Source organism: Simochromis diagramma, unplaced genomic scaffold (genome assembly GCF_900408965.1).
Source record: "Simochromis diagramma unplaced genomic scaffold, fSimDia1.1 OVJJ01000557.1, whole genome shotgun sequence".
Taxonomy (NCBI): Eukaryota; Metazoa; Chordata; class Actinopteri; order Cichliformes; family Cichlidae; genus Simochromis; species Simochromis diagramma.
This window is the reverse complement of record NW_024387156.1, coordinates 1195582-1212479: the sequence shown is the minus strand read 5'-3', so window position 1 is coordinate 1212479 and position 16898 is coordinate 1195582. Positions and strand designations below refer to the sequence as shown.

General features: G+C 40.8%; 1 protein-coding gene across 1 annotated transcript; it reads right to left on the bottom strand.

The window, feature by feature from the left end:
* Positions 1-2143: 2143 nt before the first annotated feature.
* kcna1b (potassium voltage-gated channel, shaker-related subfamily, member 1b) lies at positions 2144-10423 on the bottom strand. Its single transcript, XM_040048264.1, has 2 exons — positions 9555-10423; positions 2144-9262 (listed from the first exon to the last, which is right to left on the bottom strand). The coding sequence occupies exon 2, from the start codon at positions 9090-9092 to the stop codon at positions 7602-7604; it is 1491 nt and encodes a 496-aa protein (XP_039904198.1). The 5' UTR covers positions 9093-9262; positions 9555-10423; the 3' UTR covers positions 2144-7601.
* Positions 10424-16898: the final 6475 nt, after the last annotated feature.

Genomic DNA, 16898 nt, shown 5'->3' with positions numbered 1-16898 from the left:
ACATACTTTTTATAATTCTGCATCATAAGAATCATTTTCACTTGCGTCATGGCTTTTTAAATATCACAAAAACCTACGGAACATGACATAAGACAGAGTTTCTCAACCCAAAATCTGTTGGGTTAACTGTTGTAAATTGTGATGTACATTTTCTCTTCATTTTGAAGGCTTAACTCACTTTTATGGTCAGAATATAATTTAAAATCAGTTGTGAATGTCTGGATATTTGAATTTTCAATGCTGAAAAATGCAATGGTGAACTTTCACAAGGAAGTTTCAATTTATGCCCTCTTCCAGATGATTACAGGCATCAACCCTTCATCAGCTACATAAGGTCATTCACTAAAAGTCATTCATAGGTCAAGATTAATTATTAATTTTAATGTTGCAAAATTAAAACATAAACTATATTTATTTTTTTCATAACTGCTTAACCTATAATTTTCATTATCTCCTTGAATTTTCAATTTTAAAGAAAATTCCTTCTTCCATCTTAATTCAGTGGCAATAAAAAGCTTAAATATTGCTGAAAAATTCTCCAGAGATATTCAATTTAGAAAGAATCTTCACCACAAACCCCACAGATGTTGGTATTCATCAATAATTAGTAAAGACTCTTAATGTCTGATTTTAATGGAATGGAAACAATCACAGTCGGTAATGTTCCAACAACTGATTTCTTGCTTCCTGCACTCTGTGTTTGCACAACACTTTCTGTAATAACTCAGTCTTAAATACACAGATACAGATATACGATCTCCTCAAGGCGGAGAAACTCTGCAGTGATGGCTTGAGTCAGCAGTCCGAATAATATTTGTAAAAAATCAAACATCCTGTAATGAAAACGCAGATAGAATAAAAATGGTTGCTCTGCAGTTCATTTAATGTTGTCATCTGCAAATTAATTAATTGATCGGTTTGCGCATGGCAGCTGGAAGCTTCTTAAATAAATTATGTTTACAGTAGTTATAAAAACTGGACTTTAATTTGAAAGGAAACTTGTTTCTCTTCCTCGCTACTGCATAACCAAATGATAAAGGTTCTAAAAATAACTACACACTATAAAATCTCTCCAAACACATGAGCTTTAATCTAGAAAATGTTTGTGTACCATCCGTGTGTTTAGCTGCTCTGATGATGATTTGGTCCATTCGGGTGCAGATATGTCTCTAACTCTGGCCTGTGGTAAACAAGTATGAACAAACAGAATTTCAAACCACAAGAAGACGACCGATCACCCTGATGTTGGATGTCATCACAAATTTAAACAGCTGTTAAGAAAAAATATAGACATTTTGAATGTGATCCTTCCTTTAAAAACATGTGGAATTTGTAATTTTGCTCCCTAGAACATACTGCATGTTTAAAACGTAGCACCTTCGTTGCATGCATTAATTTTTCCATCAGACTGAAATGTTAATTAAAGGGATTTTTTTTCTTCGGCAGTTTATAAGACAAGCCTTAAAGGTAAAAGGATGATGACACACAGCCGAGACGCACAATAAACCTTCCTCCTGATGTTCCATCACTCACAGCAGCAATAAATTTAAAGCTTCAGGAAGCACAAGAGTCCCAAATGAAGCTGTGCTCTGTGCCAGAAGTTAATCTTAAAATAAGAATTTTGGAAATCAGTAACTGTGACACAAAATACAAACATTTATGCATCAAGAAAACATATTTTTCTTATCAGTATCGTGTAGCAATAAGACAACTTCTCGACAAAAAGAGATCAAATAATAATTTGAATCTAATTCTAATCATAGGCAGGGCTGAAAATAGATGTTTTTATAAATGGATGATAGTTGAGTGCAAAAGAGAGACTCCAGTTTGCTTGTGATAAAAATGCTGGAGCACACAAGAAGGCTCTTTTATCACCATGATGTCAAATCAGATCATTAACACGTTTTCTTGTCAGCAACATCTCAGAGTTGCAGGGAGACACTTCTGTAAACTCTTCTTGTAATGTATAATTCTGCACACAACAAGACTTCTCTCAGTTTATCCATAAACAACATTATTGTGCTTGTATACATCGTGCTAAGCTGAAACTGTTCATGTGCATGAATAAATTAGAATAATTCTCTCTCACACACAAACACACTTTGTGCACGGATTATTAGTGTCTAATAGCGATTCATTTTTAAATTCATCTTTCAGGTGTAAATTTTTATCTTCATATCATCCCCAGCCTGGAATTTGTCCAAACTGTTTTGGTATGAACGATATTATTGCATGCAAAATTAGACTCATTTTAATTTCTGCATCTTATGGAAAAAGTTACCTGAAAATACCACCATGCATGTTTCAGATTATGTAGTCTTTTTCACATTAATAATAGTTTGTGTTTTCAAGGTTAATAGCCAAGAAAGCATAAATATAATCTTGTGTGTTGCGTTTAACTTCATTTTGTGACTAAGTGCAGACTGATGAGTAAAATATGGCACCACATATACATTTTCCTACAATAATAATTAAAACATGGTGGTTACATGAATAAATAATTAATTGATTAACTTGAACTCTCTGTTTAGTGTTTTTAGTGATTAATGTTGTCGGTCCCAGGTCCAGTCTGCACATGCCCACACAGACTTGAGTGAAAACAGCTGTGTGGGTGGCTGCAGAGGACTCCTCGGGTCACTGCTGCTCTGACTCTGAGGTTCAGCTTCAAATGTAACAGCAGCCTGAAAGTCTGCAGGTGTTTTTATCTGAAGTGAGGATCAGGATCAAAATCCAGCATTTTTATCCTTGATATTTTCCCACCAGAGAAACCTGATAACATTCATGTTCGTATTTCTGTGAAATAGACATGAGTCAGAATGTCGTTATAGCGACCACAGCAGAGCGGGCCAGCCTTACAAACTGAATAAAAAACACCGGCACAGTACTGGAAAAGTTGTGGCAGTACCTTCTAAAAGTTAAGGAAACTTCAGGGGCGAGGCTTCCCACGCCAAGAACCTGTGATTGGACAGTTATTAATGACATTTTAAGCCTTGTCTCAAATCACTTCGAGTGAGTTATAAACGCTCCCAACTGACCAAAAATGAAGCCTGTGTTTCCTCTGATGTCCACATGGTACAGTTGATATTTTATAAGTGTGTGTGTGTGTGTGTGTGTGTGTCCTGATCCTTTCCCTCTAGTGTGCCCTCACAGTCATGTTGTTGACTGGATGGATTTTTGGACACTTGGATGCAGTCGAAAACATTTTGTAACACTAAAAGTGATGATTAATCACTTACACCTGTTAATGTCACTAAAAATTGACCGTGTGGAATTAAAGTCAATGTTTTAACAGAAAAAAATATCACAGCAGTCTTCCCTGACACAGGCAGGTTCTCCCCTGTACGAACAGCAGTGCCATTTTGCTGGCGTGCTAAGTGACTAACGCCCGTGGTAATGTTCAGACGCTCTGCAGAGGAAACACTGAGGTCAGATCCACCATCATCCACACACAGGCAGAGGCTTTTTTCCTTTCACTCAGGACGAGCTTAGTAAAAAGCATCACAAACACGGCAGTGACTAGAGGCAGGTGAAGGTGTTGCAGATCGATGACAGAAGTATCGTTCTCTGCAATTTTTACTCTTTCCAAAGACTCTGGTCAAATCTCCAGCAGTTTTTGGTCCCCGGCATCAGAAGGTGGCAGTGTTCTGCTGTTCTGTTCAGTTCATAGGCTCCCTAACGCTCGTTTTTGTGCCTCAGCTGAAGCCCTAACTTCATCGAGGACGCCCACGCCATGTTTGTATTCACAGATTGCCAATAATTGTTAGATTTTTAAGAAATTTCTCAGAAAGTGAGGTACTTTTTTTGGTGAAACCACAAAATCTGCATTTTGCGCTAAAACCCAGGTACACTTGTAAAATCTAAAAAATGTGACATAATTGAGAAAGAGCTTTGTAATAAATAGAAATCGTCACTTGTTTTACATGGCGGTTTTTGTAAAGGCAGGAAATGTATGACTTTAGATTTCAAAGGTGTACCTAACAAAGTGGTCTTTGAGCTGTCACTTGTTTGACTTTTCTTCCAAATTAATTTTAGTTCTTTAAAAAAAGTGAGAATAATGAGCCGTAATTAGCACCAGTTATTGATCACATGCTATTTTAAATGTATTTTTCTGTGTCGTTTCTGTGGCTATTTAAAAATGTTTGTTACCTTAATCAGTGTATACAGTTCTGTGCATTTAGCTGGTATAAATAAGAAACTAATTTCATTAGTTTCATGTGTCTGAATAGGTATTTTGCTCCCTTAGCAGCTCATTGAAGTGCCTTCTTTTAGCATTCATGTGAAGAATTAAAGGAAGAACTGATGTTAAGTCATTTAAAGGTTAAGGCAGCAGGAAGAACTTTAGTGGTGCTCGGCTTTTATTCTCGAAGGCTCGGAGCTCGAGTGGAGGGTTAAACACCACCTCAGTGTTTGGATGATGGTGGATGAGGGTGCTGTTATAATCCCTCTTTGCTGTGCACAGAGGAGGGTACCTACATCCAACCAAAGCCTATCCAGACTTCAGCAGCAGAGTCCAGACTACTAATTTAAACCTGAAGCTTATGTGCTCTGACATGGGCACAGATCAGATCACAGTCTGTAGGAACCTTCAGACAACATGCGAACTACGACACTATGACAGAGGCACCCTCACCGCAGGGTTTAGCTCTTCACTGCTCTTTCTCTGCTCATCACACCTCATCACCCGATCACCGATTGCCTCTTTCCTCAAATCTATTGTAAGTCACTCTGTCAATCACTCTATAATATCCCTCTTCATACGCCTATGTACAGATGTACTGCACCAGCATGAGGGTCACCATCCTCAAACTGTCGGCCGTGGTTTGTGACCGTTTCCTTCATGACTTTCTATTAAATCGAGCTGTTTGACCTTTCTGTCCTGTTCTAATTGAACCAGCTGAGCAGCTCCTGTCTTTCAACAGTCACTCCATCTGAACATCCAACACATCACCTCCATGTTACTTTTCTAATGGGTAATATCTGGAAGGTCTGAGTGTCCGTGTGGTATACATACCATCAAACTCCAAATGTACCAAAAATAAGGAAATCTTAAATGATCCATATTTTAACTTTCCTGCACGAATGCTGTGTGTCATCATCCCAGAAAGCTTTTCTTTGTGTTTTTTAGGCCCAGGAATCAGGACTAAATTCTGAACATGTGGGTTCATCTGTGTTTAGTTCCATATGTGCAGGGAGCAGTGCATCTTTTTGGCAGGAGAAGCTGCACACAGTAAGCTCTTTGATTTTCTCTTGGAACGGGAGGCACTTCAGTCAATTTTAGAACGAGAAGGGCTTCAAGGCACTAAGACGCTAATTATAGATATATCTATGAAATTTGTTAAATATTACTGCTTTCCTTCTTGGGGTCATAAATCACATGAAATGATCCCATGCACTCCAAGATCAAAGCTTTAAACAAATGAAAACGGAGGATGGAATTTATGAGATCTTTTTTTTTAGAGATCATCGGCTATATCTCATTTTTTTTCTGAATTTGTTTTTCTTTTCTTCTTTTTTAGGAGATTTGTTCCCTCCGACAGTTTAGCTCCATCATGCACCAAATTCTGTCTTCAGCGCGACAATAATGAGAACACACATCATCATCATCATCCTCCACCTCCCCAGGTCCCTCCCAACTGCAAGCAATTTAATACTGACGTCATGCATTGAATATACGTAGCTATACCATAGCTAATTAGGCCATAATGCTTTAGTATTTTGACATGCCATAATCTTCAAAAGAAGAAGAGTTCCTGTTCCCTTAAACATTCAACACTTAAATGCTCTGAAACAACTGAAATGATAAGAATAAGCAGCCAGTGCACTTTTGGTGAAAACAAATGAGAGAAAAAATCCAGGAGCGGGAGATGGAGCTCGACGCACAGAAGAATGTAGAAATAAAATGAGGTAACGTCTTGTGCATGCCGATATAAGAGAGAAGAGAGTCTCCACATGCTTCTATATAAAGGAGTGTTGCATGGCATCATACAGGGAACCTCCAGCCGACCCATAGCAGCAGCAGCGATGCACGTAATCCTTCACAAGGCTCGGCACGCTTCCTGTTTATCTCTGATAAAGTGCCTGAAAAGCCGGGGTCTACATCCGGCGTCGCATTTTCCAAACTTTCCCTGGATGTGCCGCAGAAAGACACACCTGAAATAATCCACGCAGAAAGCGTTTCTTCAGGGAGGAAATCGTTCTTCGAATCTCAGTTGGGCTTTAATTATTTTTTTCTGTTCCTTTTTTTTCCTGAAAGTTCGGTCTGTTGCACAAAACTTGGCAGGTGTCGGGAAGACATTTGATTCATTATTGTACAATTAGTCATTTCTACTATTAAATGCACAATATATGCCTTGCATATATGTCATTGTCTTAGCTTGCTTTTGATACTTTCTGAATCTTTTCTGTTACTTTTAAACCTACATTTGATCCATTTTTTTCTGTGGCGTAATATCTCTTTGTCAAACAGTGCAGCACAGATAAAAGTTGTATTGCTTTGCTCTAAAGTTTTTAATTCATCCTAAATTAAATCGCAATTATGAAAGGATTCTAAGAGGATATTACCGTAATAACTCTGATAAAGGTGCACTCCATCAGGTGAGTGTTTCCCTTCCAAAAGGATGTGTTTTCTTTTTACACTTAGCTGGAAGAATGGTTAAAAGTGATATAAAACAGGAAGAAGAAATACTCTTACTTTTCCATCTCTAGTTTGAGACAAAACACTGCATTTCCCAGGATGCAATGTGGGTATCTGTTTTGCAGCCTTTTCATATCTTTAAAATCCACAGGTCCAGTTTTTACCACAAAATTTAGTGTACATAAACTGACAAGTTGAGACATTTAAACTAACTTCTGAGACTGTATATAAAAGATGGATGTAGCCAGTGTGACGATGGCACGCTTTGTTTTGTGAAGCCTCGTTTGAAGCCAGTTTGGAATCTGAACATGAAGCATGAGATCTGGGATGAATGAGGAACTGAGGGACACGCTCAGACAGTCACGAGGAAGCTCTGTTCTAGCTCCGCCCCTCTTTTATTGTCCCATATGACTCGAACAGGACCATAATTTCCAAAGTGTTTTAATCAGTAAGACGTGAAACCAGCAACTGAGACCATAAACTCATCAAGAAAATATTGCTGAACTGAGAAGTCAGGTAAGCAGTAGGCTCATTTTCTCATAGACTTCTCAAAGAGGGGTCATCCGCTGCAGAAGAAGGAATGCAGGTTTAAGCCACCTCAGCACTAGCTTCACTCTTTATACCTTTCATCCATATTTTTATATACAGTCTATGGAAATCCTTGACTAAAAGTAAAATTAGCGAAGCTTCCATTTAACGTTTAGACCATTAGAAAATCGAAGGGTGCAAGTTACTAAACTTTGTCAATAATTTCTCAAATGTTTCCCCGAACCTGCAGATTTTTGTACTATTGCCAAACAAATGTTTTTCTCTTTTTTTTTTTTTTTTTTAATAATTTGACCACATGTGCATTAAAGTCTCCACAAATGTCTGAATGAATCAATGCAAAGATGAGAATAAAATGCACCAATGGATATAAAGCATCCAGATATTTCTACAATATTTACAGCGGTGGTCGCATGCCGCCTCACACGTCAGTGAGCAGCTTGCCCTTGTTAACACAGTTCTGGCTGGGAGCTGTGCAGTTGGCAGTCCTAAGGTTAGCTTCCCTGAAGTTGTCAATGCTGTTGTTTAAGTCCTCGTCTATCTCCATGTACTCCGACTTGCTGACCACTGAGGAGCTGCGGCGACTCGAGTTGGTGTCTGACGCCAAGTTCTGGTTGCTGACGTTGAGCAGCTGGGCCTGCTCCTCACCCTCCGTCTCCCGGTGGTAAAAGTAGTTGAAGTTGGACACGATGACTGGCACCGGCAGCGCGATGGTTAACACTCCGGCTATGGCGCAAAGCGAGCCGACAATCTTCCCTCCGATGGTCACAGGGTACATGTCCCCATAGCCGACTGTTGTCATCGACACCACAGCCCACCAAAAAGCATCTGGGATGCTGGAGAAGAACGAGTCCTTCTCCTCAGCCTCCGCAAAGTAGACAGCGCTGGAAAACAAAATCACGCCAATGAAGAGGAAGAAAATGAGCAAGCCCAGCTCCCGCATGCTGGCCTTTAGAGTTTGCCCCAGAATTTGGAGCCCCTTGGAGTGTCGGGACAATTTAAAGATCCTGAACACCCTCACCAGACGGATTACCCTGAGAATGGCCAAAGATGTGGCCTGCTCCCCACCACCCTTACCCTCCCTGTTGCCTTGGTCGTCGGCCAGCTCTGTGCCAAGAGTGATGAAATACGGGATTATAGCCACAATATCGATAGAGTTCATCATGTTTTTGAAGAACGCTGCCTTGCTGGGGCAGGCAAAGAACCGAACTATCAACTCAAAGGAAAACCAGATGATGCAGAGCGTCTCCACCACAAAGAAAGGGTCTGTGAGGACGCTTGCTTTGTAGTACATGGTGGTGTTGCCGACCATGCGAATCCGGTCGTTGGGATCCTCCTTCAGCTCTGGTAATGTCTCCAAGCAAAAAATTACTATTGAAATAAGAATGACCATCACCGAGACAATGGCGATACCCCGAGCTGGCCCCGAGCTCTCTGGGTGCTCGAAGAGGAGCCAGATCTGCCGCTGGAACTCGTTCTCAGGCAAAGGTCGCTCTTCCTCCCGAATAAACCCCTCATCCTCCCGAAACTTCTCCATTGCCTCAGCACCGAGTTCATAAAACTTTATCTCCTCTGAGAACATATCCAGCGGCACGTTGACCGGCCTCCTCAGCCGTCCTCCTGACTGGTAATAGTACAAGATGGCGTCAAAACTCGGGCGATTCCGGTCAAAGAAGTACTCATTTCGAAGGGGGTCAAAGTAGCGCATCCTCTTCTTAGGGTTCCCCAGTAGGGTTTCCGGGAACTGGGCGAGGGTTTTCAGCTGGGTCTCGAAGCGCAGCCCTGAGATGTTGATAACCACCCGCTCACAGCAGTCATGGTTGTCGTGGTCATCATCAGGCGGGTAGGGGTCCTGCGGGTGACCCGGCAGGGTGGAAGTCTCATCCATGTTTTCTGTGGACACCACAGTCATCCTTCCTGGCGGGTGGAGGAGAGAAAGAGGAAGTTTAGGTGTAGAGGAGAGAAGGAGGCGGTAGGCTGGAGTGGAGAAGCTCCTACTGCGGCCAGGAGCTGTGGAGAACCTCCCTCTCCATCATCATCATCATCCTCAGCACTATCGCCATCACATCTCTTTTTTCTCACCTGAAAGACAGAAAAAATGACATGCCGTCACTCAAACATGGTTTTATTTCACCGCAGACATGTTTCATTGGCTGGAGAGCTTCCTGTTGTTGAGAGGGAAGAAAAAAAAATCCTGCAGCACCTCCAGAAGCCGCGCTGCATCTGCTGTAATTTTACCGCATACATCAGTACTCGAGTTTGCAGCCCCACTGCGCACATCACTCAGCCTTCAGCCACGAAAAGCTTTTCACCTTCACACCAACACACAGTTTCAACCCGAATCCAAGTGATGAAGATGACACATAAAACCCACCTGAGCAGAGCTGGAGAGCAGCAGATGGAGATCCTGTGCACCTTCCCCAGCCACCCGCCACAACCTGGGGTTTAATATCGCTTTACAGTAGCTCTGAAATATTAATAGACTATGTTGTCTTGGTCAACATCCGTATCCTCTTGGTGTAGGTTTTCAGCGTCGATTGGAGAAGCCCGCAGAGAGAGGAGGAGGAGGAGAAAGAAGAGAAGGAGTAGGCTTCAGACAGCAAAAATCCTGACTGACAATTTCTTAAAATCATGCTGGAAAAAAGATAGAACTCCCAAGAAGAGCTGGCTCTCAGTCTGAAGGGGAGGACTGGGAGGACTTGGCACTGCAGCAGCATCCGCACTCAGAGACTCTCGTGATTTTCTCTGCGGTAAAAACGGTTAAAAAAAAATCCGAGGCTTTGAAGGAAAACCGGCTCAGGAGAGAGTCCGCGTCCGGGAATTTGGAAGCATATTGCAGGATTTCATGAGGAGAAAGAGAGAGGGAGAGGGAGAGGGAGAAAATAAGTGAGCGACAGAGGGAGGGAGGGGAGTGAGGAAGAGGAGGAGGGGGGGTTCGACGCAGTGCAGACAGACTGTAAAAGCCAGCAGGTGCTCCGGTCCTGAATGTGCGCACAAACAGCGGAGAGTCGTGCAGCAGGTCGAGCTGAGCTGCTCGGCTCCTGTCCGTCAAGTTCCGCTAAAATCCACATGAAGGATCCGCGGACACGCGCCCCACAACGGCAGGAACGAGAGCGAAAGAAGCGCACTGCATCATGGGTTATGTAACCAGTTCGACGTGTTTGTGCTGCAGGTGTCTCACATGGAGCAGGTCTCAGGTTTGACTGCAGGAATCTGCAGAGGATCAAACTGGCCTCTGTAATTGGCTGCTGAGCAGTTTGCGACAGTCAGACCTGCATGCTGGTGTAAATACCCCCGTGTTGCTATGGAGACAGAGAAAAATTAGCAGACTTCATCTGCTCTGACTGTGTAACAGAGAAAAATCAAGAATAAAAAAAACAACTTTATTTAAACACGCAGAGAGCCTCATACATGAGAAGAAATATAATTATCACCATCAGGTATGGAAGCTCATTAATGCCAAGAAAAGAAACTCACCAACAAAGTGGAATGAATTACAAAAACAAAATCCAGGGGGAAAAAAGTAAAAGCATCCTGAATTTTATTTCAAAGATCGAAAATACAAAAGAATTTATCCATCATATATTTACAGTCAACATCTAAATTACTTGAAACAAACTGTTCTAGCAGCTAAAATGACAGAGACCCTCAAAAATATTTAGCTTACAGAAAACAATGGAAAACTTGCCAATGATCAACTTAAAGGCTATTATGTTAAAAACTAAGAGTCAGATTAATAAAATAATTTGACTATTAAAATATGTTAACCCTCTGGGATTGCCGGGATCGCTGTCAAAATCACATGACCAATTTAAGACGACACAGCTACAAGATGCAGTAAGTCAGAGTCTCCATTTCAACTTGGGTCGAAAGTGCAGACTTCAAACTACATACCAGTTTTTGAATTGTGTCGATGGGCCACGTAAAACCAGAGTTGTGATAAAAAAATACACACAATGTTTTTTTCTGGACAAAACAGTGGCATTTACAGTGGGAAGGACGGTAAAAATGGCGTTTTCTACAGACAGCGCTAGCAAACACTCTCCGCTTGCGAGTGAAAAAAGAAAAAGAAAAAACACCCCTTCCCTATTGGTGTTAGATTTTACCATGTCAGCCAATCAAAAAAATGATATGGCAAACATGTGACATTTGGTTGTTTAGGGAGAAGGGGAAGTTTTTAGGAGTGACACCCGTGACAGAAAGCAGGCGAGCGAAAGACAGAGAGAGCTAGTTTTCATATGTGAGACATTAGTGACGTTTAGCGTGTTTGGAGGCTATAGTTAGTTTGTTGTGTAGTTATTGTTTTGTATTGTGTGTCAGTTATACTGCTGAATTTCATATTTGCTCTAAAAAAAGCCGTCAAAGGCAGATTCCAGTGTAAACGCTGTTCCCACATGGAAAACTGGACTGATGCACCTCCTGCTGTCAGACCTGCAGGGTTTAGGCCTGTGGTGTTCTCCTCTGTCTTATACTGAACACAAACTACATTTTTTGGACTGGCACAAATAATTTGTGTGCCTTCTTATTTGATGCAGCACACCTGATTGTTCTGTAAATGGATTTAAATGGTTATATTAAAAACGCCTGAGGCCATGGCTGCATTTTTAGGTAAATAGTACCATATAACTTTGTTGTTTGCAAAACTTGTGCATAATTTTTAGAAATGTACAATTTCTATTTGCATTTCAAGTTATGAAAATGATTCATTAAACATGTTTGTAGATTTTACAGTAAAAAATATAACTTTTTTCTACTCAGATTTTGAATTTTTTGTCTGAATTTAGATCAACTGTGCTAATATAGTATGCCAAAATGAAAAAATAACCTAAATTTCAGATATTTGAGGTTGTGCTGAAAATAATGATACCAAACAAGGCAAGAAAAACATATTTTAAAGGTGAAATATAGAGGTAAAATAGTCAAAAACGGCCAATTATACCCTGAGACCCCAGAGGGTTAATGACTCGTACAAATATATGACTAATTGTTTTTTTAAAGTAAACTTTAGACTACATATGCTGTTTCGTGGATTTCATTTTTGTGCAATTTTGCATGTTTTTGTTGTTTTTGTTTCTTGTTTTTTACAGCGCATTGTGTTCTGCAACCTGATTGGCTGTAGACCATTGTGAATCAATCTCGTACCGTGTCTCCTGTACAGTACAGAATGTGTTCAGCTTGTCAAATTTACATAAATCTTAAATCACTAGCAGTATGACTCTAAAGTACTGTACTGTATGTTTGTAAGTTTTCGCCCCAACAAACACAACAATGTCAACGGAACGTTTTGCACTGTCAAAGGCACCTGTGGGTGCCTTTGGTTTCAATCTATAATACTGGACTTATTTTTCTACAAAGGTTTGAACTTTGAGAGTGTGTAAACAAGAGAGAAAAGTGTGAAAATGTTCATGCCTGTCTGAGAAAAGTGTATAAAGTGTGTAGTGAGGGGTTTTACAGCCTTAAAACATCTATAATGGCTACTTCGCAGATTTCACCTATCGCGGGTTATATTTGGAACGTAACTCTCGTGATAACCGAGGGACCACTGTACTTGAAAAAAAAAATCAGTTTTTAAATATTTGAATTTGAATATTTGTTGTTGTTTTAGTTATAAAAGTGTATTGATAAACATCAGAATGTCCACCAAATCTTTACTCTTCTGCGTCTTCACAGATATTAATCTTCTTTTTAATAATTAAATTTCATCATCATTTTTAGAAAAAATACTGCTCCTGCTATAAGGACTGATCTGTGTGACGAATGCAATGAGGTGATAGTGAGATAAAAGATTTAGAAAAAAGCCCCCAACATGCAGCCTGAATTGCTCTGAGGTTTAATTTGACTTTATTGAGTTCTTAGCCTCGGTACTGAGTCTGAGTAATCGCACCTGGATCATCGGAGAGGTCAGCTCAGTGGGCTGAGTCTAAGCCAGCTGGTGTGACTTTAAAATTAGAATCTAAAAAAGATAAAATAGGAAATAGAGAAATCTTCTGTGTGCTTTGGATTAACAAGCTGCCTCTAATTTAGATCAATGAGAAGCTTTAAATGGGATGTATGAATCAGAGGAAATCTGCAGGTGTAAATATGTCTATAAATAAATCCTGTTAGTTCATCTCCAAACCTTCTGACTTTGGTCTAAATTGATATTTTTAACTCATAAATATATAGTGCCAGCTTTAGACACACTGACTCTTTCAATAATTTGTTAACATTTTCAACCCACAGTTTCTGCTTTGCAACTGGACTCGGCTCCAGCTCCACCTTTTTAGGCATTTTCATAAAAGATAAAAGGACAACTTCACTAATTGCTTTGAAATGTGAAACTAACGCTGAAGTACTTTAACCTGCATTCTTTTTGATGTGCACCAGGGGGCGAAGGTAATGAGAAGTCTAATTGTTTTATAGTTCATCAGAAAATGAGCTTTGTGCTTATGGCGTTATTTTTGTGCCACTATTCTGAGCGCACGTAAAAAAAATTTGCAGGTGCAAGTGTTGCATTTTGAGGAGAAATTTATTTTGAGCGAAGAAAAGCTGAATTTGAGTGAACAAAATTCATTGCTGCGTGCAAAAAATGTATTTCAGTGTTTGCTATTATCCACACACCCACACCCACACACACACACACACACACACAACAGCAGCCCCTCTCGCTCAGTTTTTGCATTTGCACTTGCTCGCAATGTGTTGCTTGCGCTCTCAACATTTCTGCCCGTGCGCGTTCAACTCTTTCTGTACACCGTTATATATGTGCCACAAAACCAGCCAATCACAAACTTGGATGCAAAACACATCTGATTGGCTGTTTTGGTCTCCAATCAGCTCGAAATGATGAAATGCAATATCCCAGAATCCATGAAAATATCTTAAAAGTTTATTTTGTGACCCAGAAAGTAATATTTCAAACTCCGCCACTCTGTGTTCCTCCGCCACTGCCTCATTTGAGTTTTGGACGAAATGGATTCTGGCATTCGAAATGCATTTTGTCATTTCGAGCTGATTGGACCAAAACAGCCAATCAGATTTGTTTTGCATCCAAGTCTGTGATCGGCTGGTTTTGTGGCACATATATAACGGTGTACAGAAAGAGTTGAGCGCGCACGGGCAGAAATGTTGAGAGCGCAAGCAACACATTTCGAGCAAGTGCAAATGCAAAAACTGAGCGAGAGGGGCTGCTATTGTGCGTGTATATGGATAATAGCAAACACTGAAATACAGTTTTTGCATGCAACAATGAATTTTGTTCACTCAAATTTAGCTTTTCTTCGCTCAAAATAAATTTCTCCTCAAAATGCAACACTTGCACCTGCAAATTTTTTTTACGTGCGCTCAGAATAGTGGCACAAAAATAACGCCATATGTGCTCGGCTAATCAGTTTATGGTCTTATTGTGGAAATGATGGTCCTGTTACAGTCAAAAGAGACCAGGAAAGAGAGGATTTAAGGCAGGGATAGTCACGTTGCTGTGTGAGTCTGCAATGTGGTTTGGTTTCTGCACCTCATTCCTTATGTCCGCATTTCAGAGACTAAGATGAAAGTGAAAGTGATGACCTTGAGGCTTCAAATGCTCACTAATATCATAGAGAAAAAGAAAATGCTCACAATATTTAATTTAATGCTCGTCTGTTTTCAGATTCTAATGTCAACATGTTTTCCCTCTTAGATTTCATGTCCCTGAACACGATTTCTCATGTCTGATGATTCGTGTCCACGAACATAAAGATTTTTCAGCTGCTGGGACCAGACTGTGTAATTCAGGTGGGCAGTGTGTATGACAAGCGTTTCCAAAATCCCAGGAGACAGAATTCAGCACCACGGACAGCTCCACCTCTCCAAACATCCTCAAACTATTTTCCTCTTTTTTTTGTATTCATTCCCATAAAAAATATATGTTGTGTAGTTTCAGCAGCAGTCTCAGTCCTGATGGAGGCAGCAGGAGTGAAAGCCCAGCAGACGGAGGCAGCAGTGGGCAGGAAGAAGTGGGATCAGCTGGCCGGAGAGCTGGAATCAGTCCCAGTTAGACTGAGAGGACAAAAAAATCACTTCAGAGACAACAAGGAGAACACATAGAATGATCAGACACATAATGAATCTAGAAACATTGTTTCAAATGAAGATATTTTTCTTAGCAGCGGCATTAACTGACAGTAAAACATAAACAGAACCTCATTTGTTTGTTTTTGACATTTAAAGGTTCGTTTGCTGCAAAGCAGCAACTAGGAAGTGTAGTTCCCTCAATGTCCACTTGAGGCTGCTCTGGGAGGTGTGGGCTCTTTGAGTTACAGGTGGATGGGGACACAGACGACTGGTGGAGACCAAAACATAAATGTTGACAAATACTCAGAAACAGTGGGTGATGTTGCAGTGGAAATGTCCATCTTTTGTATACAGTCTGTGGTTTGAGCGAGCAGATATCTATAAGGCTACCTGTACTGTCCACCAGTGACTGCTCACTAAAGCTTCTTCTTCAGTCTGATTTAAGCTTTACTGTGAGTATGAAAGCTGCAGCGTGCTTCAACGTGAAAGATCAAAAATGAAAAGCTGAACAGTGTGAATCAGGCAGAGAGGGAGCGAGCATGGAAGAAATGTACAGCATGTCCTCTACTGTGGATGAAGGTTATTCTGTGTGAGCGACTGAACTATATTTGTGGTTTGTCACTGTAACTGTCTGACAGCTGGCTGAGGTTCTGCTGCACGGTGGCTCCAAACAAATTCCTGAAAACTAAATTTAAGAAGCTGGGAGCAGCAGGAGCACTAGTGTGGATGATTAACGCTCAGAAACGTCATTATTTCTGGAACACACGGTCAGGATGTAACCTGGCACATGTCCACCATACAGGGAACTGAATGTGTGCTCAGTCATGCACAGCAGCCAATCTGCACACATGGCAGACGCTTGGATCCATATGTTACGCTCACCTTTGACCTCTGACCTCTAACGGCCAGATTATAACCTGGCTGTCCTTCACTGAGGCTCACATCTTTGTAATAACAATCAGTTTTAAAAGAGAAATTCTACCAGTTTTACACACAAACAGGAAAACATGCTGCTTAGATGCATTGTGGGAAATGTAGGCCTGGGTTTTAAAGACTTGAGCCAGTATCCAGAAAGAAACTGACTCCAACACATCTGCACATATCTGGAACTCAAATATAATTCTTTCACTGAGCGGAAGAGTCACGACATCAGACCTGAAGAAGTTCTAAATCACAGGACTGTTTTCCACTGATTGATCCATTTTCTGAGATCATCTTCTCTTCTTCATTTTATTCTGTGGTGTGTTTGGTTTTGTGTCTCTCTGTGTTTTTGTCACATCACTGCACATCTTTGTTTGCTGTTGCTCTGCTGTGGTTTCATTTTCTCATTGTTTTCTGTTGGTTTGCATCTCCTTGCAGATAGAGTGAACCTGTGTCTCCTGTGGTTTTGGGGTCTGTTTCCTCCTGGCTGTCTGTGGTAGTTTTAACCTTTATTCCTACCCGCTGCTTTTGGTTTGCAGATTTCAGGTAAACTGTCCTGTAAAGTCTGTTTTGGTGGTAAACACCGGTAACCCAATGAGAAGATTTCCTAGCATGACTTCATGCTCCACAAGATTAATGCAGCTGGACAGCACATGCTCACAAGGTTTGTTGTGAATGAAAGCATGAACCATGTGAAAACTTGATGGGGAGAACAAGCGAGGCGCCGAGCCTGTAAAAGCTGACATAGTGCTGAATGCACATATTC

Bases quoted from the DNA above. Each gene is read 5' to 3' on its own strand.
- kcna1b (XM_040048264.1), bottom strand. From the start codon at position 9,092: ATGACTGTGGTGTCCACAGAAAACATGGATGAGACTTCCACCCTGCCG.